Source organism: Engystomops pustulosus, chromosome 2 (assembly GCF_040894005.1).
Source record: "Engystomops pustulosus chromosome 2, aEngPut4.maternal, whole genome shotgun sequence".
Lineage (NCBI taxonomy): Eukaryota > Metazoa > Chordata > Amphibia > Anura > Leptodactylidae > Engystomops > Engystomops pustulosus.
The window spans coordinates 87,286,207-87,309,204 of NC_092412.1; the positions used below are offsets into that span (position 1 = coordinate 87,286,207).

The 22,998-nt window shown below is 43.1% G+C and overlaps 1 protein-coding gene across 1 annotated transcript in view; it reads right to left on the minus strand.

Annotated features, from left to right (window-relative positions):
- ABCC4 (ATP binding cassette subfamily C member 4 (PEL blood group)) overlaps positions 1-7,281 on the minus strand; it is a 160,846-nt gene extending 153,565 nt beyond the window's left edge. Inside the window, exon 1 of the mRNA XM_072135431.1 lies at positions 7,048-7,281. Coding sequence (XP_071991532.1) covers positions 7,048-7,121 — 74 coding nt within the window. The 5' untranslated portion in view covers positions 7,122-7,281. The remainder of the gene's footprint in view (positions 1-7,047) is intronic.
- Positions 7,282-22,998: the final 15,717 nt, after the last annotated feature.

Sequence of the window (22,998 nt, forward strand, 5' to 3'; positions counted from 1 at the left end):
CAAGTGGCACCTGGTCTTCACCAGAGCCCGCCACAAAGCGGGATGGTCTTGCTGCGGCAGAGTGACACCAGGTCGTTCCACAGGTGCGACTAGACCGGGATGGGAGCCAAGGTCGAGGAACAGAATCAGCATCCAGGCTCGAGGTTAAGGCAGGCAGTCAGGGCAGGTGGCAGAGGAGTAGAGGTCAGAGAACAGGTCCAGGGTCACAACAGGAGATCAAAGCAGAGGCATGGATCACAGGGAAACCCGTAACGATATCACTAGGCTTCTTTGAAGTGCTGGTATTTATTTTTAGTAAGCTACCTTGTCAAATGTAAGGGGCATCATTTTCCTTTTCGCTCCTGGGAAACTTCTTTGCATAACACTATACCAGAACGCTTAGCTGGGCAGGAATGGCCTTTAAGACTAAGTACACCCGCAAAGATGGAAAAAAAAAAGATGAAAAATCACAAACTATTCTCTCGTAAATGTTTGGTTCTAGTTTAGTGGCAGATGTCATCATTTTCTGACAAGACTCTCAAAATATAAGTCAATAGGTGCAAGTAAAAGAAAGGATTAGGCCCATTACACATGAACAATACAAATGTTCCAATAAAATGACTTAAAAAGATATATATAATATAAATATAATAATATTTGGAAGATACATATAATATTTTATGTAACGAAAATAAAGTATATAGAGTATAGAGATGTAGGTGTTCCCACTCAGGCTAGATCCCCACTATGGAGATGACTCTCGTCCAGGAAAGGCAGATGTATGGCCCTCAATACAACCCACCCTGCTGATCATCTCTGTGGTTCTTTTTATGGTTGAGCAGGGAGGGATAACTGGTTATAGTGTGACAGGCTATGTTCTTTCATCAACGGATTTGACCATCTTTAAGACCTGAACTATGACACACTACCCTTTTTTATATTGCATGTGATTTTCCATTTACGTATAAACACTATAATGTTTAGTCTGTAGGTAATAGTGCAAGCCTGAAAAAAATGCCTTAATATTATTTAAATCACCCCTGTAATTCTTTCTCCACCAACAGCAGAATGACTATGGAAATTACACAGTGGTGATTCTGTAGCCATGTTTCTGCTTGAGAAACCTTAATAAATTGACTCGTTTCTGTCAAGGTTTTATGCTGAGATTTTGCTGTGGCGGGGGCATGGAAATAGGACGATACGCTGTGGAATCTATATTTCTGTTGTTGTTGATGGAAGCTGGGACTGCAAGGCCAGGATTCACAGGGGAGAGGCCCCAAGCAGAACCTGAAACATTTTTTGTAGCTCATGTGCATTATTAATGTCCTTAGTTTGGGGTTCTATCCTGCCTTCTATAATGTCGGTGTGGGAAAGAACCACAGGCTGGTGATGTTACTGACTGGGGCACATGAGAAACTTTTCTTTCTTCTGGTCATATTATTTTAACCCTTCTAAAATTCTATATTTGATCTTAAAATAGATAAACCGTTTAAAAGCTCTAAAGAAAATACATTTTATTGTAAAGTTATTTACACAAGGTATATTGGAAAACTGTATATTTTCTTTTATAACAACATTTATTTAATAAAAGTGGAGAACCTCTCTAAAGGGTTTGTCCCCAGTGTTCTAGTTATTCTCTATTCACAGGATTCGACTGACAGGACCTGACTTACAATTGATCCAGAACCTCTTGGAATATCCAGTGTGCCATGGGCCGGAAGGGGTAAAATTAAAGAAAATCTACCACCAGGATCAAAGATCGTAAACCAAGCACACTAACATACTAGTGTGTGCCCCCTCTTGTAGGGTTCATTCTTCTTAAGCTTCCTATGTTCTTGTTTTTTTAACAAAAAAAGGCTTTAACATATATGGAGTCAGGAGCCCCTCAGGCTCATTTGCATAATTGTAAAAGCCTTTTCTTACAAAAAAAAAAAAACAGGATATAAGAAGCTAAAAAAGAGCAGATCCTGCCAGATGGGGCCCACACCAGTACGTCAGTGTGATTGGTTTACTATCCATCATCCTGGTGGTATAAAAGTATCAAAACATGTGCTGTGGCATATCCATTCATGGGTCATGACGGATGCACACACAGGGTACTTTTGTTGTTCTGTGCTTCTGTATCCTTTTTTTGGTTGGGAAAAATGTGGGCTGTTGCGTTTTCCATATCCTTTTAGAAAACATAAGCATACAATATACATTTTCTTCAACATTGGAGTCTAGGGACGATGTATGCATAAAGCGTTACAGAAAATGTATCAGTAGTCACAATTATTTGTACGCCCAATTATGGATCTTAAAATTCTCTTTTTAAAGACCACTTTTAAGTATAAAAAAACATATGCCAACGTATACGACGAATACAAAAGCTACGTAAAAAAAAACCTGTGAATGTATGAAGGAAAAAAGCATCAATTTTTGTCCATTTTTAGAGGTTTAGAGTTTTAGGGTTGTTGCATACATCTTACGAATGCAAAAAAACGAGATGTGAACCCAGCGTAAGGCTAAGTTCACACTACCATCAGGATTTCAGTTTATTTACCTCTGTTACCAAAAGGTAACTGATGGTAAATAAACGGTGATACAACTGAACATAACGGATGACAGTGTCAGTTAACAGTAATGATATGTAAAGATGGACAAACAAAACGCCTGTGATAAGACTCTCACTCCATATACAGGAAGAACACTCTCCTGACTATATGACTTATAGCTGCAATCATTTCACAAGGCTTCCTGATAAGTTACAGACAAGCTCACGCATGTTCCCGCAGAGGAAGCCATAACACCCGTGCATCATCACAGGGCCAGAGAGAATATGCTAATACGTTTTCCAGGATGGAACAAGGAGAACCAAGCCTCTTTTAGCTTCCTTGTAAGGCAGCTCCCTTGACATCAAGCATGACCTTCAGGAAGCCTAATTACATGATGTGGGAATAAAACCAAACTGTAGACAGAGGACAGACATCCTGCATCACCTACATATACCATATATACTTGTGTATAAGCCGAGTTTTACAGCACCCGTCTTATACAGTGGTCAATAAAAAAAAAAAAACTTACATACTCACCCTCTCACCCTCCGGCTGGCTGGGTGTATACTACATGGGGGCTGGCAGGTTGTATACTACTGGGGGCTGGCTATATACCACTGGGGGCTAGCTGGCTGGCTATATACCACTGGGGGCTAGCTGGCTGGCTATATACCACTGGGGGCTAGCTGGCTGGCTATATACCACTGGGGGCTAGCTGGCTGGCTATATACCACTGGGGGCTAGCTGGCTGTATACTACATGGGGGCTGGCTGTATACTACATGGAGGTTCTGGTGGGCAGATGTGCGGGTGTACATATCTACACTAAATTCCTTCCTGGCATGCCCCCTTCATGCCCACTTGGTGTGGAGGTGGTGTGAAGGGCGACACTCACAATTCCTTGCAGTTCACAAGGAATTGAGGTTATTTCCAGGGCTTGTACAACATAAATATCCCTCATAAATGTCCCCCATTTTCTCATAAACCGTTCATCTTAGGAGTTCTATATAATAACACAACCATGAAGTATCACAACCTGAATATTGTAGTAATATGGAAAAGTGTCCTAGAGATCAATTTAGTTACAAAAAGTGCTGGTGGCAGGTCTCCCTGCAGGTGCCTTCACACATGATGTCCAGACAGACGTGTTTTAGACGCATGACTTAGAACAAACATGTCTAAAATGCATGTGTTTTCATGTTATTACACGGCTTTGAACCATCCAAACCCGTAGTAACATTAAAACGGATGCGTCAGAATACCATGTGTGAACGCACCCTCAGGCTACTTGCACACAAACATAGAGGTTGTCCATGGAAGCCATCAGTTGATACAATGGACAAATGCTTTCCTATGGGCTCATACTCACAGCTCTGGCTTCCACTGCCCCATGTGCGAGTCTTCTGGCCAATCCACAAATTCCACTATTCCTGCCACACTTTTCTACGGTCATCAGTGCATAAGAGTAGGTCTCACATGGCAATGAGAGTGTGTGTAGGTAGCCTTATTCTGAAGATAACGGTCTAAAATGGCCAGGCCAAGCAGGGTTAAACAGTCCATAAATACTGAGAAAGGTAAAGAATGACTGTAGTGCTGTGTAAATGAAGCAGATCTGACAACTTCACAAAGATCCGTGCCTCAAAACGTGTGATGGGATAGATACCAGACAATCATTCAGCAGATCACATGTGTGTACTACAAACACTGAGTCCTGACAAATATATGCTGCATAGAGTAAATACCCCAGGGGTATATAAGAAGATTACCACAGTCACGGTGCCTGGATCTATGAGTGTCCCTGGTTTATCATGATGGATTTTGATGGTAGATTTCCTACCTACATGGCTGGTGTGTTGGCTATAAAAGCGTCCCTTTTTATTGTTACCATTGTCATCTTTTAACCCCTTAAGGACGGAGGGTTTTTCGCCTCATTTCTCGCTCTCCAACTTCAAAAATCCATAACTTTTTCATTTTTCCGTGTACAGACCTGTGTGAGGGCTTATTTTGTGCGTAACAAATTTTACTTTCCCGTAATGATATTTATTTTAACATGCCATGTACTGCAAAGCTGAAAAAAAATTCCAAATGTGGAAAAATTGAAAAAAAACCGCACGTGCGTCACGTTCTTGTGGGCTCAGTTTTTACGACTTTCACTCTTCGCTCCAAATAACACGCCTACTTTATTCTTTGGTTCGGTGCGATCGCGGTGATACCAAATTTATACAGGTTTTATTGTGTTTTAATACATTTTCAAAAATTAAACGAATGTGTACAAAAAAGAAAAAATTTTTTTTGCCATCTTCTGACGCTAATAACTTTTTCATACTTTGGCGCACGGAGATGTGTGAGGGGTCATTTTTTGCGAAATGAGGCGACGTTTTCATTGCTACCATTTTGAGGTCTGTGCGACATTTTGATCATTTTTTATTTCATTTTTTATGTTATGTAAAAAGGTGTAAAAGTCGCATTTCGGACATTTGGGTGCCATTTCCCGCCTCGGAGGTCACCGCCGGCCGTAACCGTTTTTATATTTTGATAGATCGGGCATTTTGGGACGCGGCGATACCTAATATGTCTGTGATTTTTACTGTTTGTTATGTTTTATATCCGTTCTAGGGAAAGGGGGGTGATTTGAACTTTTAATATTTTATTAATTTTTTTTATTTTTTAAACTTTTTTTTTTCTTTTTTTTTTCACTATCTTTTAGACCATCTAGGGTACATTAACCCTAGATAGTCAGATCGCTGCTACCATATACTGCAATACTTCTGTATTGCAATATATGGCATTTTTGCAGCACATTCATTACAATGAGCCACTGGCTCATTGTAACGAATATGCAGCTGCCAGATAGCCTCGTGTCAAAAGAAGACACGAGGCTACCATAGCAACTGATCGCCGCCCCCCGATGACGTTCGGGGGCGTGGCGATCGAAAAAAAGATGGCGGCGCCCACGCGCCGCCGTCTTTTAAACGCCGCCGGCGACTTTGCCGGCAGCGTTTAGGGGGTTAATAGCCGCGATCGGTGCAAGCACCGACCGCGGTTATTAGCGGTGGGGGTTTTGTGCAAAATGCAAAAACCCCCACCTTTGTATGAAGAGGACTCAGCCCGTGAGCCCTCTTCATACATCCCTTATACCTCTGCGCCGTAGAGCTACGGCGCAGAGCGTTAAGGGGTTAAAAGGCAAAGCTTTTTCATAATGGGGCACATTTACTTGCCTGTCCCATCGCGATCCTCGAGGTGCGTTGTCAAACGAGGATTCGGATCTGCCGCGAATCACTAAGGTCGTTTGTCCAATTTCCTGCATGTGTCGCTTCCCCGCTCAGGTCCTCCGGAGTTCACCTTCTTCTTCCCGGTGTATGTGAGTGCATGGCTTGCGACACAACTTTGAATGTTAAATCCCTCGCTTAGTCCAAATCACTGGGGTTGTCCGACGTCCACGCCCCTAGATGAGTGTTGCACGAAAGTCGGCGCAATTGCGCCAAAATCCGATTGCGTGCACAAAAAACCCCAATTAAATGCGGTGAAAAACGGAAAAAGAAGGGAGACCCGACGAAAATGCGGTCCGCGGACCCTTAGTAAATGTGCCCCATTGTGTCAATGAAGTAATAAAAGCACTTTGAAAAAAAAAGAAAAAAGTCCACATACGTCCTTATTTTTTAATGGCCCGTGCCCACAGCCGCTGCCTTGTGGCTTTTTCTAGGGGGGGAAAAAATCTGTGTTGTATGTCTGGCAGTTTCTATACATAAGACCTGTTCATAGTCAATGTTTAAAATTATGAGCTTTACCAGAGCCCCTCCATACTGTAACAGTGTTCCAAGAGCTCTGCTGAGGAAGCAGGGGGAGGAGACAGTGTAACAGCCTTTGAAGCTAAAGCTTTAGAGGGTTTCTGGACCCCTGAAGCCCTATTTGGCTCATTAGCATAATTTTAAAGTTGATTTAATAAGGATGGAAGCCATGGATAACAAATATAAGAATATCACAGTCACGGTGCCTGGATCTATGAGTGAGTGGTTTGTCATGATGAAGCCCAGTCCTGAGTTATGGGGACCGCTAAATTCATCCAATCAGTAGCATGAGCAGCGTCCTGTACACAAACACCATGTGACTGCAGAAAGTTACAGAGGTGCTGTGTGGACAGGTCTCTGTTAAAGTCAATGGTCACCTGACCATGAACAGATGTCATCCCTTTAAGACCAGAAACCAAACAAATGGGAGAAAGCTCATCTGGGGGTAAGAAATGAGTTTTTTCCCTCCATCATGGCATGTCTCACTTATAACACTTTAGTAAGAGAACTCCTGGATGTGACATGACCTGTTCCTGTGGAAAGCATCAGGTGCCATAGGGCAGCAGCACACGGTGACAAGTTTACTATAAGTGTCCCCCTTCCCTGTGACCAGGGGCAGCAGCCATCCCGGTAGGTAAGGCAGTGCCCCAGCCGCCCGCTGGAGGTGCCCTCTGGGCACAATGACACGTCCTGCGATGACAGCGCTAGTAAGGCACATGCTGGGCGCACACTGCGCCGGCTTCTTACCAGAAGAAGAGTTTGGAGCAGAAGTTGGCGCTCTGCAGCGGGTTGTGCTTGTCCTGGTTGGGTGCGCGCTCCATGCTCAGCAGCCGCTGCTGTCCTCGTCCTCATCAGGACCCGAAGCCGCACGACTGACTGGGCAAAGTGCACCGCAGCCTGCTACCTCTCCGCTCATCCCAGGCCGCCACGGTCCCGCCCACCCCCGCAGTCCCGCCTCTCATTGGACCGCTGTCTGTGAGCGGCACATGGCTTGCCGGAATCTCCCACTAATAGCGGTGGAAGCGCGTCACACACAGGAGGGGGCGGGGCTTCCCATAGTGGTAATAGTGGTGCGGAGGTGACACGGGGAGAAGCCGGACACTCCTGCCCTTGTCACCTGTCACCTCATATTACCTCCGGAGAGCGCCACATCTTACATCCAAGTGGCTTTGAGAGGCATAAATAGTAAATTATAGAAACTACAACCCTCAACATGTGTAAAATAACGTTTAAGATTTTTGTTAACCCTTTAGGAGTTTAAAGGAAACCTACCACTTTCCAATAGTACTTCTTAGCAGCAAATACCAGGGTGAGCTGGTGCCGGAGCATATCTTCATTAATATCATTATGCGCTGTAATGCTTTTAAACACTTTAGTCATGTTTATATTGGAAGCAGCTTCGGCGCACGGTGGTACACGCATGACGTCCCCCGCTCTCCGCCACCTCCTAGTCAGGCGCGGTCGTGCGCATGGTGCACCGAGCGCGTTCAAACGTGTGCCGAAGCTGCTTCCAATATAAAGATTACTAAAGTGTTTAAAAGCATTACAGCGGTTTATGAACATAACAAAGATATGCTCCGGCACCAGCTCGCCCAGAGCAGGTGCTCGGTATTTGCTGCTTAGAAGTACTATTGGAAAGTGGTAGGTTTCCTTCAACAAAGGTTAAAATAAAATGGAGGTGCGATTCAGGAATTGTAATTTTAGATTGGATTAAATGATGAAAAGCACTGCAACATTTTATTACCTTTTGCCTTCACTCTGCGGTCCAGCTCACCCCAAAACATCTCGGCTGGATTTGGGTCTGGTGACTGTGGTGGCCAGGTCATCTGGTGTAGCACCCCATCACTCTCCCTCCTGGTCAAATAGCCCTTACCCAGCCTGGAGGTGTGTTGGGGGTCATCCTGTTGAAAAATAAAATATGGTCCCACTAAATGCAAACCAGATGGAATAGCATGGCTCTGCAAGATGCTTTGGTAACCATGCTGGATCAGTATGCCTTCAATTTTGTGTCACCAGCAAAGCCTCCCCCCCCACACACACACACACACACACACACGCCATCACACCTCCTCTTCCACGCTTCACAGTGAGAACCAGGCATGTAGAGTCCATTCGTTCATCTTTTCTGTGTCGTACAAAGACATGGTGGTTGGAACCAAAGATCTCAAATTTGGACTCATCAGAGCGAAGCACAGTTTTGTCTAATGTCCATTCCTTGTGTTCTTTAGCACAAACAAGTCTCTTGTGCTTGTTGCCGGTCCTTAGCAGTGGTTTCCTAGCAGTTATTTTATCATGAAGGCTGCTACACACAGTCTCCTCTTGTGTACAGTTGTTGTAGAGATGTGTCTGCTGCTAGAACTCTGTGTGGCAGTGACCTGGTCTCTGATCTGAGCTGCTGTAAACCTGCAATTTCTGAGGCTGGTGACTCGGATGAACTTATCCTCCGCAGCAGAGGTGACTCTTGGTCTTCCTTTCCTGGGGGCTGGGGGGTCCTCATGTGAGTCAGTTTCTTTGTAACGCTTGGTTTTTGCAACTGCACTTGTAAACACTTTCCCAAAGTTTTCCCAATTATTCAGACTGCCTGACCTTCATTTCTTAAAGTATTGATGGCCCCTCATTTTTCTTTACTTAGAATTTGTATTATGGCTAAAAGCAGTTAACAGTCTAGTCAGTAGGACTATCAGCTGTGTATCCACCTGACTTCTGCACAACACAACTGATGGTCCCAACCCCATTTATAAGGCAAGAAATCCCACTTATTAAAGGGAACCTACCACCACGGATCTATCTGTAAAGGTAAATTGGGTGGTAGGTGCATCTATAGGATGTGAGGACAGCCCTTTTAAAGGGCTAATCCTCCATCCCCACAATCTTTTACTAACTTTTAATTCCCTAATATGTACATTTTCTAATGAGGCTACTAGGGCGTAGAGTAGCCGGAGCTGAGGCCACACAGCGCAGCTACTCCACGCCCCAGTAGCCTCTTTGATCCTCCTACCAGAAATCTACCTGTATAGGTAGATCGGTGGTGGTAGGTTCCCTTTAAACCTGGCAGGGCACACAGGTGATGTGAAAACCTTTTCTTGATGATCATCAAGAGAATGCCAAGACTGTGCAACACAGTAATCAAAGCAAAGAGAACCTAGAATATAAGACATATATTTTCAGTTGTTTCACACTTTTTTGTTAAGTATATAATTCCACTTGTGTTAATTCATGGTTATGATGCCTTCAGTGTGAATCTACAATTTTATAGTCATGAAAATACAGTAAACTCTTTGAATGAGAAGGTGTCTCCAAACGTTTGGTCTGTACTTTATGAGGGTTTATTGTTTGTCGAATGAGATTTACTTTTCAGATACATCATTTAGATGCGTCTACAGCTTATTGATCAGATTGTATTTACTTTCTTGGAGAAGAAAAGTCAGCAATTTAAGATTTTTAGTCTATGGGTCACTGTGATTACAGTGAAACCTCATTTATATATATTTTTTATTTTTGCCCTATTTAATGGAATTAAATCCAATTTGGAGAAAATCACATTTGATTTAGCATAGCCATTTTTTCAGAGTAATCCGTTTTTTTTATATTTTTGGTGACAGCTGGATTATTTTTTTGCGAGAAGGGTTATTTTCAGTGTAATCATTTTGGGGAATGTAACTTTTTGTGATCACCTGTTAGAAAATAAATTTTGTTTTTTTCACTATGCAGGTCCAATAATGCTTCATATTTATTGAACAGATAGCTACGAAGGCGGCAATACCGAATGTGTTTTTTTTTTGCGTTTTTTGGGGGGGTTTTATACACTATTAGTTATTTTTATGGTCAAGTATTTTTTCTTTCTGTCTTTATCTAGTTATTATTATAAAAATGTTTATTTTTTATTTCTTTTTTCTTGATTTTTTTAACTTTTTTTCAGACAAGGGCTTCAACAACCAACTGTCTGATCGCTTGTTAAAGTTTCTGCAATGCAAGCCATTGCTGATGCATTTTCAGTCAGTTACTGCCAGGAGCAGGATTTGACATACCAGGACATGGGAAAGTCCTGGGGTACACATTAGAACCTGGGGCTGCCAGGTGAAGAATCAGATTCCCCCCCAGTGACCCGCCTCGGGTGTCCGATCCAGGGTGGAGCGGGTACATTCCCCTTACACACTGCTGTCATGCTTGATCATGGGTAAGGTGTTAACATCCGAGATTGGAGGGGTCCCTGGTAATGGGTGTTAGAGAAGGGTGTCATCTGCAGCTTCTGGCACCGGCTCCACTTGTAAGAAGCTGGAAGCCCCACATGACAGTACTATTACATCCATTTGTGGGAAGTGGTTAAAGGGGTTTTCCCACAAAACAGCTGATCGGGTCTTCGGAAGTCCCGAGGCTGTCTGGATTTAACCCATTCATTACTATGTGCTAATTGCACATTATAATGTATATGGATGAAAATCCCCATATACTGCCATACTGTAGTATGGCAGTATATGATAGGATCAATCGGACAACCTAGGGTTAAAGTACCCTGGGGGTATGAAAAATAGTAAAAATAAAAAAAAAGTTTTAAAAAAATTATATTTAAAAAAACCTAAAAATTCAAATCACCCCCTTTCCCTAGAACTGATATAAATATAAATAAACAGTAAAAATCATAAACACATCAGGTATTGCCGCGTCCGTAATTTCCCCGATCTACCAAAATATAACAACGGTTTTAGGTAGCCCTAAAAATGCTAGCATTGAAAACTTAACCAGAAATCGCAAAAAGTGACACCACCCACAGCTCCTTCACCAAAATATGAAAAAGTTATTAGCACCAGAAGATGGCAAAATCTTCCCCCCACAGGCTTATGTCCCACTATACATGACCAAATGGGAACGGGACCTGACATTGACCCTCTCTGTAGAACAAAAGGAAAAGATTTACGAACTGGCACACAAATCCTCAATTAGCACAGCCTACCAGGAGACAAACTATAAGCTGCTAACTAGGTGGTATAGGGTGCCCCATGTACTTCACAAGATGTTCCCAGATGTCGGCCGGACCTGTTGGCGCCGCGGTAAAGAGGAGGGAACACTCCTTCACATTTTTTGGAGTTGTCCCTCACTTGTTCCATTTTGGACGACGGTGCTGGGGGTGATTTGCTAGGTGACGGGCAGAGAGCTGTGGGATGACCCCGCCTGGGTTTTGTTACATCACCACAAGATTTCCCTTGCCACATACAGGAAGTCCCTGGTATGTCACCTCCTGAATGCAGCTAAGGCTTGTATCCCGGCCTGCTAGCACTCCTCCGATCCTCCCTCCATGCATCAGTGGCTGGGCCGTGTCAACGAGTTGCAAAGGATGGAGAGTCTCCTGAATACTGATCCAAAGAGGGCCGCCCGCTCTCATAAAACATGGTTCCACTGGGTTTCTTTTGTGGCATCTCCCTGCTACTTGGACTTGACGGCACGGGATCGTGCATCTACCGAGACCTAAGCTCTAGGTAGGGGGAAGCACAACGCTCTTTCTTTCGATTCCCCTTCTCGCCCCTCCGTCTTCCTCTCTTTCCCCTCCTATTTTGCGATTCCTCGCCGCTATTCCTTTTTTCTTCTTTTTCATTATTGAGGAATTTTATAGAATGCATCTAAGTTAAAGTGAATCTTTCTCAGTAGATAACAGTACATTGAATTTCTGTTGTTGTACAATTGATACCTTGTATTAGAAATTGTCACATTATCCAAATGTAAACCTCCTCCCCTTCCACAAATGGGTGCATGTTGGCGCCTGATTATTTGACTTTAAATGCTTACCGCTTCCCCCCTCCCTCCCTTTTCGCACTGTTTTGTCTTGTTATTAAAAATTAATAAGAATTTAAATATGAAAAAAAGAAGATGGCAAAATCTTAAGAAAAAAATTTGGTATCCTGATAATTGTAACGACCCAAAGAACAAAGTAGACATATCATTTGTGGTACACAGTGAAAGCCGTAAAAATCCGAGCCCACAAGAAAACGTCGCAAATGTGTTTCTTTTTACCGATTTCACTGCATTTGGAATTTTTTTCCCACTTCCCAGTACACGGCAGGGAATAGTATATACCATCACCATGAAGTGCAGTTTGTTACGCAGAAAACAAGCCGTCACACAGCTCTTTATGTGTAAGGAAAAAAAGTTATAGATTTTTGATTGTGGGGGGTGAAAAAAACAAAAAAGGGCCTGGTCATTAAAGGGTTAATGTAATAAATGTTTTTAAATTTTAAGATTATAGGGGAATTGGGGAAATGTCTGCATGCTCTTAGAACTGCTGTACATCCCCTCCCAAGAGCCTTATGGGAATTTGCTGCAGTTTTGATCTAGGAGCCTGCTATAGGTTTTACTACATCTAGGGTCACTTGGGCCATCTGTCATCAGCGTACGAGGTGCATTCACATGTGTCATCCATGTGCTGTCTTTTTTTTTTTTTAAAGTTCACAGAGGAATAAAAACAAGTACAAAATATGTGACAAAGTAGCCCCCAGCCAGGACAAACAGTTAACAGTATTTGTTGAGCCCTGTAACTGAAACACATTGGGGCAGATTTGTCAAGTGTCTGAAAGTCAGAATATTTCTAGTTGCCCATGGCAACCAATCACAGCTCCCCTTTAAAATATTCATGAGCACTGGTAAAATGAAAGCTGAGCTGTGATTGGTTGCCATGGGCAACTGGAAATATTCTGACTTTCAGACACTTGATAAATCTGGCCCATTGTCTTAAATAATGTACCGGCTCATAGAAAACATAAAAAAAAAGAAATAGGCAAAAACACATACGGAGGCCTAGAACTTATTACACTTCAATCCCCACCCCCCTACCCACCCCATACGACTGGTGTCCCCCAACCTGACTAGGTACCAATAGTTATTACTCACAAAGTGCATCCTATAATTTTCTTTTTTCATCTATTTTCTGGAGATCATATCTATCAAACTAGCAACTTTCTATATTCACTAAAGATTCGCTCAAGAGCATATAATCCACCTTTCTTTTCCACTCCTGAAGCCCAGGCGATTTTTTGTTCTTCCAATTATATAATATCACTTTGCAGGCCATTAGTAGCCCCTTCATTGCATCTTGTATACCTTTTTTTTAGCCCAGTACACCAATCTTTGTACCAAGAATGCAGTTTTTTCCCCATATGAGACCATACACCCACTTTGCACTGCTATAGCTTCTATTATGTCTTCCCAATAGCGTTTTAATTTTGGGCACCTCCACATCATGTGGATTAGGTTTGCGTCCACAAGCTCGCATCTGGGACATTTCTTTTTGTTCCGGTGTCCAAACCTATTTAGCAGTTTTGGGGTGTAATGGACTCTATGGATTAAAAATATTTGAGACACGATATAAGACAGGTTCTTGGTAGTACAATTGATCATGCCCATGGCATCGTCCCACTCCTCTAATGATAGGTCGGGGATATCTTTTTTCCATTTAACATAGCAGTATGGAGCTTTGCTTGTGTATCACTATCTAATGCTTTACAATCTGGACAACAAGCCTTTCGATTTATTCTGCATTCTCAATACATTGACGAGGGGGTGTTGTACTTCCTTAAAATCGACCCTAGCTAGAGACGCATTGAAGGCACACCGAAGCTGAGTGTATCGGAGCCACTCCCCTCCACCAATCCTAAATTGTAGTGAGAGTTCCTCTGCTGTTTTTAGCCCCTATTGTCTACTATTTGGTGTACAAATTTCACCCCCTTCTGACACCAGAGCCTATATCCCTCTATCGGGGCTAACGTCCACTCCCCGTCTCCCCAGAGCGGCGTTTCATACAGAAAACTTTCCCAGCCTAAATCTATCTTAATTTTTTCCCATATCCACTAAAAAATATTCATCCCCTTTAAATAATCATAATTTTGTCCAAGTGTATACATAATCTTATCCATATCACAGTCAATAATGTTTTGTAGTTGTGCTGCCACAAAATATTTACCAAAATCGGGGATTGCCAATCCTCCTTTTTCAAATGGTGCATATAATTTATTCAAGCTAATTCGTGCCCGCTTACCCCCCCCCCCCCCCATATTAAATCCCTTAGACAGAAGGGGTGGTTTAGAAAACCAAAAGAGGGCTGGACCGGCGCTATTCGGACAAGGGTCTTCAAGAAGGTTAAAATGCTTTATTCCATAGTAGACGCGTTTCGGGCTAATCAGCCCTTCTTCAAGTACAATTGGATAAAATAGGAGGTGATTTTCAGCGGCAGCTTAATCCGCCAAACCATTAAATCCCTTATTATCATTTCCAGAGACCTAAAGCTTTTTCTTGGTATCACCAAAGGGCTATTTTGCAGAACGAAGAGGACCTGTGGCAATATCACCATTTTGCATAAGATAAGCCTAGCTGCCGGTGTAAGGTTAATTCTCTTCCGTATATCTACCTTGCGTCTAATTTTTGTTAGCATGGGCATCACATTTAATTTCACATAGTCATTTGGATCTTTACTAATGACAATACCTAAATATCTCATTTCAGATACTCTTTCCAACTGGCCGGGAATTTGAGTTTCCTTAGGCAGGGAGTCCAACAATAAATAGGAGGACTTGCCCCAATTGATCTTTTTCCCCGACATGCTGCCATGCTCTTCTATCAGGGCAATAACCTTTTGTAGCATTGTGCCCGAGTGGTCCAAGAACAGCAGCATGTCGTCCGCATACAACTGCAGCCTATCCTCTTTAATACCTCTAACAAACCCCCTTATCAGGGCATGTTCTCTTAGCTGACATGCCAAGGGCTCCAGTGCCACCTCAAACAGCAGAGGTGACAGCGGACACCCCTGTCTTGTCCCTCTGTGCAAGCTTAATGGCCCTGAAGCCTTACCATTAATGCTTACCCTAGCCTCTGTATAGCATTTTTACCAATTTGATAAATTGGGGACCAAACCCCATCCTACCAAGTACTGCCCAGATGTAGTCCCACTCGACACGGTCAAAAGCGTCAGTAGGGAGGTGTTGTGTTGGTGGGCCTTATCATGTGCCCTGCCCTCCCTTGGATTTTTGTATAGAGGATTTTTCCTTTTTAAATGTTTTTATTGGTTTGGTGTATATTACACATCTGTTGTTCATATTTAGTGGAATAAAGATTATTATTTTGGTATAGCGCATGGTTGTTTCGTATTATTGCTTAACTTTTTTCATGTGCCCAGTTCTCTATCATTATGTGCGGTTCCTCCTCTATGATTCTTTCAATAGATGGGTCTCCTGTAAACATACTACATCTGGTTGGTACGAGGAGCATAAGTCAAACAGCGCTCTACATTTAGTCCTGTTATTCAACCCTCGTATGTTCCATGATAACAATTTAATCATAGTAGCACTATATCACATTTTTTACTTACATTTTTCCTATCAAATTTTGGGGCCACCAGTCATCCCCTCGCACCACCCCACCCCCTTCAGATGCCCAGGCCAAACTTCCCTGGACTCTTCCCAGAGCATTTACCTCTGCCGGGGCAAGGCTACCATCGGGCTATACCTCTTAGATCTTTAAAACCCATTCTACCCATTCTTTAGCTTCTACTGGATTTTCGAAGAAGAGGGATTTTTGTCCATAAATCATTTTTAATTTTGCCGGGTACATCAATGAATACAAAATGCCTTTCCCCCTCTTTTTCAGATCCGCATAACTAGCCCTCTTTTTTTGTACCTCTTGGGGGTAGTCTGGGAAGATCATTATTGGGGCAGAATTGTATTCCATTTTCCCAATTTTCCTTAGACTCCTAAGAATGTTGTCCCGGTCCCTTGGTGAAAGGAGACGCACCAGGATACTCCTCGGTGGAGCGCCCACTGCCCTTGCTTAAGAGGGCACTCTGTGAGCTCTATCCACCAAAAATACCTTGGTGCAAATATCCTCCGAGAATGTTTTTTCCAACCAGTTGGACATGAAGGTCGTTGCATCTTCTCCCTCCACACCTTCCAGGAAGCCTACAAGCCTTTTACCCTTTTCTGTATATTGGCTGCAGAATCTTCAACATTCCCTATTCTAGTTTCCTTTTCTTCAACTCTTCCTCTAAGAGTGTCAATTTTGGTACCGATGACATCTTTTTTTTTACTCTTCATGCCCCCTATCTCCTTCAACACTTCCCCTACTGCCAAAGTACATTGCGCAATCTGTGCAGAGATGTCCTTAAAGGGGTATTCCAGGAATCAGCATAATTCATATAGAAGTGGGCACTCAAAATATAAGCTAATGTGTAATTAGTTGTTATTAAAAATTTTGCTCCCCTTAGCAGTAAATGCTTTGCACATACACTGTGATGGAGAATTAAAATGCTACTGGCCCTTTAATCAGTCCGTTAATTTCCTCCGCGCGGTCCGTTGCAGGACAGAAGATGGCTGCTGGTCACATGTCCACATCACATGTCCTGTACCTGCCTGGGCAGGGTCATGTGATCACCACCAAGTTTGGCTGTAGTCGGTTGGTTGCAGTGCATTCAGTATGGCTAGTGTTGTGGTGATGGCAGTTACACATCATTACTATGGTAACAGAGCAAGAAAACCTGTTACATCATCACTGGGAGCAGAGTATAAGAGGTAGGAGGAGTTACTGAGAACTAAAGGATCATGGAACTTGTAGTTTCCAGTGGCGGCCATCTTAATGATAACTCCACCTACTTTAGAGAGGTTATACATTTTGTAAATCATAAAATCAAATTATTTAAGCTCCATTTTGTTACTAATGACATTGAGTAATGTTGTATTTATTTATTTATATCATCATGGGTTTTTGTGTCAGACGTTCATATTCCCGGAATACCCCTTTAAGGGATAGGCTCTCTGGACACTGTGCTCCCTCTGCAATTTCTTCCTGTCCCACCCCTTGTACAGGTGACTCCGCTACCCTATCTTTCTCCTCTGATTTTTTTCCCTTTTCCTTCATTGAGCTGGGAGAGTGTAGGAATTTATCCAAATTACCTTCTTTTGATTTTGCACCTGGGGAGAGCCCCCCTTCTGATAATCTACCCTTCACCCCTGCTTTGTTCTGCCTCTTGCTCCCCATGGTTCTTCTCTTTTTTGAAATACTTAAATCAGACAACCCTGTCGCCCGTGACCCTAAAAGAATCAAAAGACAATTTGCTTATAGATATGAGCTATGATATAAACAATAAATGTGCGATAGTTATTGCAAAGGTTGTTGCCTGAGCCTTCTTATGGGGCCTTCAACGGGCCAACATGTATTTAGATTAATCACCAAGGCTCTCGGCAACTACATACAGAGTTATGAAAAGCATAACAAAAAAGAATTGATTAAATTGACTAAGTTGGTGATTTTAGGTGCCAGATTGCAATAAGGCGGGCATACATTCATTAGTGTCCAGGAGGAGCCTACTTCAGATCAGGCACCAATGATTGATCAGTAAATTATGAAGGCTAGACCTTCCAGCAGGAATTCAAAAATCCAAAAACCAGGAACAAGAGCAGTCAATCAACTGATAATACAGACCAATCCCCTCTGGGACAGGCACACATCAGTCCAAGTTCAGGAGAGGGTAAAGATGTGCAACACCCTCACCGATGCAAGGCGGAGGAGTGGTTGCGAATACATCCCACCATGTAGCTTGCAGCCTGTGTAGGGTCTAGTCAGCCCCACAGCATGTCACTACATCACACTACATAGTCCTTATAGGACACAGGGGAACACTGCAGTAGTAGATCCTGCCTGGCAAGGCAGGAGTTAACTGTTTTGTCTGATGTCATATGTGTCAGCCAATCACATGTGTTATACTTTGTCTCTGTGAGCTGAGCTGTGAGCTGAGATGTAATTGGAGGAGCAGCCACCACCTGACCAGGGGAGTAACAAGACCCTGTCAGGAAACTTCCAGAAGAAGTCAGTTATCTCTCAGGAGAGAGTAGAGAGCAGTCAGACCTAGGAGTCTGCAGAAGCAGACTGGAGTTACTCCAGTACAGACTCTGTACAGCTAGCATACCAGACCAGAGCAGGAAGAGCCTAGCCCCTGCCTGAAGAGTGGAACTAATAGCTAGTTTAGTGAGGAAAGGGGTATCATCCTACCTTTAAGGGTGATACCTGAAGCAACCCAGGACAAGCTGAAGCATCCTATTAGGACACAGCTACCTCCCAGCATGCCCTCTGCATCCAGGCTGGCGCTCTACATCCTGTGGCTCCCTCTAACTACATCTCAGCACTCCACTACTCTGTTAAAGGCACGTTGCCGCGGTTCCTGTCGGTTCCAATAAAGAACTGTAAGTTGTTTTTGTTCAACCTCTGCCTCCGTCTGGTCCCTGCTACTATGGCTGCCACCCTCACCGGCACCCTGTTCACTACACAGAGACTTATACTCTAGACACCAAAGGGTTGCCCCAGGGAGAACCGCTATAGCAGCCTCTCCCTCATCATTTCTTGCCAACACCACCCTGCTGGAGACCTGCCAGGCTGTAGGACAGCCCTCCGGTTCCCCATACCAAGCACCGTGACACTAGCGTGCCTAGGCCGCAACCGCCAGCCACTCAGGTACTGCGGGCCCCGGCTGACTCCAGGCCCCGAGAAAAGGCTAGGCCCCGGTGGGGGATGTTGCAAGTGGTTTTAGAACAAGGGTCACTGTGAAACAGAAATGTATCAGTCCAGATTGCAAGCAAAGAGTCATTGTTAGTTAGTTGCCAAGAACAAATCACCCTGGAGTAGACCTCTAACACGCCGCACTCAGTGGAGATAAGATTGGTTAGTTAATTAGATATAAGTAGCTGAGTCACACTAGGATAAGCATGTAACAATTCATAGGAGGCAGGGAGGAGCAAAGTTAATATGGTTAATATGGTTAAATCGTCATCAGTCGCCTATCAACTCGGTTTTTTGGCAGCAAGACGGTTAGTTGAAAAGTTAATTATAGAAGCCAGCTCCCAAACTTAATTAAGAACTGCCTCTCGCTGGTGGTTTCAACAGGTCGCCATACAATACCATCTGAATAGTGGATCAGACATCAGCTGAAAGTAAAATTCATGGTCTTACCATACCAGCAGACAGAGAGATCGTTCAGGTGTACTTCCTCGATGAGTAGTTGTACTGAAGGAGCATCCGTGGATCCTCAGCTGGCAGCTCCAATTCTGACATGTGGCACACTGGCTTTACCTCGGCACCTCAGCTGAGCAGGGGGGTCAGTTTGTACACAGCACCCACTGCTGAGCTTTCCGAAACCATCTTCCGCCCTGGTCTGGCCGCCAGCAACAAACCCATGTCGCTATAACAATCTCGACCGCTACCTTCATCAATTTCTCCGTGCTGTATATGTTGTCGTCCACCACACTGTGCAGAGGTGATGTTCCAGCCTGTTGCCCGCTCTCACCCTGGCGTCGCGGCAACACGTGTCAGCACGCCGCCCGTGTCATGCACCTCCCCTTCCATCCATGTGCTGTCTTTATTTGCACCCGTCGGAGACAACCAGGGACCCTGTACACATTGCAGCAGTAGATCAGGGACATTAGGAATTCTTCATTTTTAATCTATTTCCAGCATGGCCAAAACTTGTTTTCGACTTTATGTAGACAATAACAAGGTCCATTATTCATATTTTCTGTATTTAAATAATACATGATGCTTTTTGCATGAGTTCATAACACAGCTTTGTGTGCAAAGTAGCAGATGTTAGGAGTGGCTCCAGGCATCTCGTGACTCTTCATCGACTTTCTAACAAGCTTCTATAAGTGTGGAGATTGCAAAGTGTCTTATATTTTTCTGCAAACAGAAATATTTACTCATAATAAACCCTTTGTGTCACAATCAAGGAAGTTAAGAATAGATCAGACTTGGATATTAGTGTGGTTTTACTAAACATCAAAAGGATGCATGTGTGATTTCAGTCATATGAACTATTATGAATATTTATAATTTCTTAAAGGGGTATTCCCATGAAGACAAGTTTCTTTAATGAACTCAGGATAACAAAATAACACATTCTCTATTTCACTGTTATTAACAGCATTTCACAGCTATAAGTCCAACCTGTCTCTATAAGTCCTGGTGTACACAGTTTTCAGTTCGGTTTCTAACCCCGTATCTTCTGACTTTAGATTTGGCAACCATCATGCTTTTCTGTCACTGGGGTGCTGAGCTGTTCTATGTTCTCTGGCTCCAGCCCCCTCCCCCTGCATTCCAAGAGGAGCTCTCACACACACTGACTTCCTGCTGGCAAACAGCAGCACATCATATTGTGAACTACAAGCTACAGGCAGATAAGTAATGGGGAGGGAGGCACATCAGATCTAACAGTGTGCGTAACAGAGCTGGAGAGTCTCATTGTGTGTAATATGCATCTCATGGATCTCATAATCTCTGATCTGTCTCATCTCTCTTTCTATGTGTCATATACAATTTTCAGAAGGTAAATGAAAGTGAAAGAGTAAAATTGTAAAGTAAAGGGTTAAAATGATCTTTATTGTGTAGACATCACTAGGTGATTAAAATTGGAGAATTTGCTTCCATGGGTAAATCCCTTTAAGGGTTATTACAATTTCATATACATATGAGGTAAAGGGAGGAAATAGTATAAAATATAAACATTAAAAAAAAAACTATACTCACAGCCAGAGCATTATATTTCTATGTCTAGCAGGACCAGGAAGTACAAAAATCAGTGGAGGAGGAGGAATGGTACAAAAGGGGTGATGGCAATTAGTGATCACTTTTTTATTTTAAAAAAATGCAGATTTTTATAGTTTTGCATTTTGGTGGCTGGTATATTACTTATATTAAAAAAAAAATGCAGTTTATTATAGTTATGAATTTTGGTGGCTGGTATATTACTGTATAGCTTAGCATACAATTATGTTATTGTGTTTGCACATACTGATGGCTGGGCTCCCTCTGTAATGAGCACTGTCCATGTTAAAGAGAACCCGCCATGCAAAATAACCCCCCTAATCTAAATCTAAATATATATTTAAATAAACTGCCATTAGAGGTCATTGCCTCTATCCCTTCATTGTCCCTCTTCATGCCTGTAAACCCAAGCAATGAGGTCCTAAAGCTGTATGCAAATGACCTGTGAAATGTCCAATGAGTCATTAGCATATTCAAGCTGTCCAGTTTATGCATGAGTGAGAGGCACAGCCTGTGTAATGATGTGAGGCTGTATAATGATGTGATGGCTGCTCCATGAGCTTGCTGGTGGCCACACCCCCTGCAGCCTGTGTGTGCATGTGTGTGTGTATTGGAGAGATACAACAGCTCCAGGATGCAGCCATGTTATAGCAGAACATATCAGGTACATGTGCAGCTTATGCCTGTGTCTCTCACATGTGTATTAGGAGGATGCAGCATGTCAGCAGATACAGAACAGGCACCAGCAATGCTTTACTATACATTACACACAGACATGAGCAGGGGGAGGAGAGGCGGGGGGCAGGGATGACATCACGGCCTCTGACCATGTGACCAGCCTCATTTACATAATAAAGAAAAGATGATTTTACAATGATTAATGTATGAAATGTATGTGAGCTGCTCCAACAGGTAGAGGTGACAGGACTAGTGACACAGACCTGATGACAGGTGTCCTTTAATTCAATTTCGACCATGGTGTCCAAGGTGTATTATGTGGTGAACCAGGCTTGTCAGCATTCACTGTATATTTAAGGCTCCCACAAAAGCTTCATGAAAAGTTTTATAAAGGAGTTACAGCATTTAGAACTCAATGTAAAAACTAAGAGGAAAAAAGTCAGCACAGCCTGAAGGCCAAAACTGGCTGCGTCCTATATCAGTTATGTACAGGCAACCACTTTTATCTAATAGGAAAAAAGAGTCCTGTCTCAACAAAGTTGAGCTAGGTGGCATTCTGACTTGTCATATATGTTAATAATTACATTGTCATTGTCACTGAGTCATCAGGTTATTTAACTTGAATATGTAACTTTTTCTACTGTGTCACTGTGCATTGCAGAATATTGCATGAGGCTGGATTTACACATTGTTACATTGTTACACGTTTTTATGTATTCTGAAGTCACACACCTTTTTGTGTAAGTTTTTGTTGTATTTTCTATAAATCATATCCAAAAAGCAGAAAACATATAAAAATAAAGCTGGTACTTTCATCCCTATCGTCTGGCTACGGCTTTAAAAATTGCAGTAAAAACTGTCACAAAAAAGACTCTGGGGAAAATTTACTTACCCGGCCGTGTTGCGATCCCCCGATCTGGACAGTCCGACAAAGATGAAGTTCACCACAATTCACATAGCTCATGCGCCCGATTTCCTGCATCTGTCGCTTCCCTGCCAAGGTGCTTGTAAGTGCGTGTCTTGCGACACAATTAGAATTTTAAATCCTGCGCGTAGTCTGAATCCTTCGGGCTGTCCGACAGCCACGCCCCCCCCCCAATTTGCGTTGCATGAAAGTCGTCACGATTGCGCCAAAATCCAATCGCGTGCACCAAAAAACCCTGTTAAATGCGGCGCAAATCAGAAATTGTCGGGAAACCCAACGAAAATGCGGTTCGCGGACCCTTAGTAAGTGAGCCCCTGTGTGGACATTAATAATAAACATTAACCCCTTAACAACGCGTGCCGTAATAGTATGGTGCAAGTCGGATGCAGGTGCATGGGCTAAAGGGCTGAGCCCTCTCCATAGCCTGTAAGTCTTTGCTGCATATTGCAGCAAAGACTTACCGTTAATACCCGTGATCAATGCTAGCACCAATCACGGGTGTTGTCCTGTAGATTCCCACCGGCAAAGCTGGT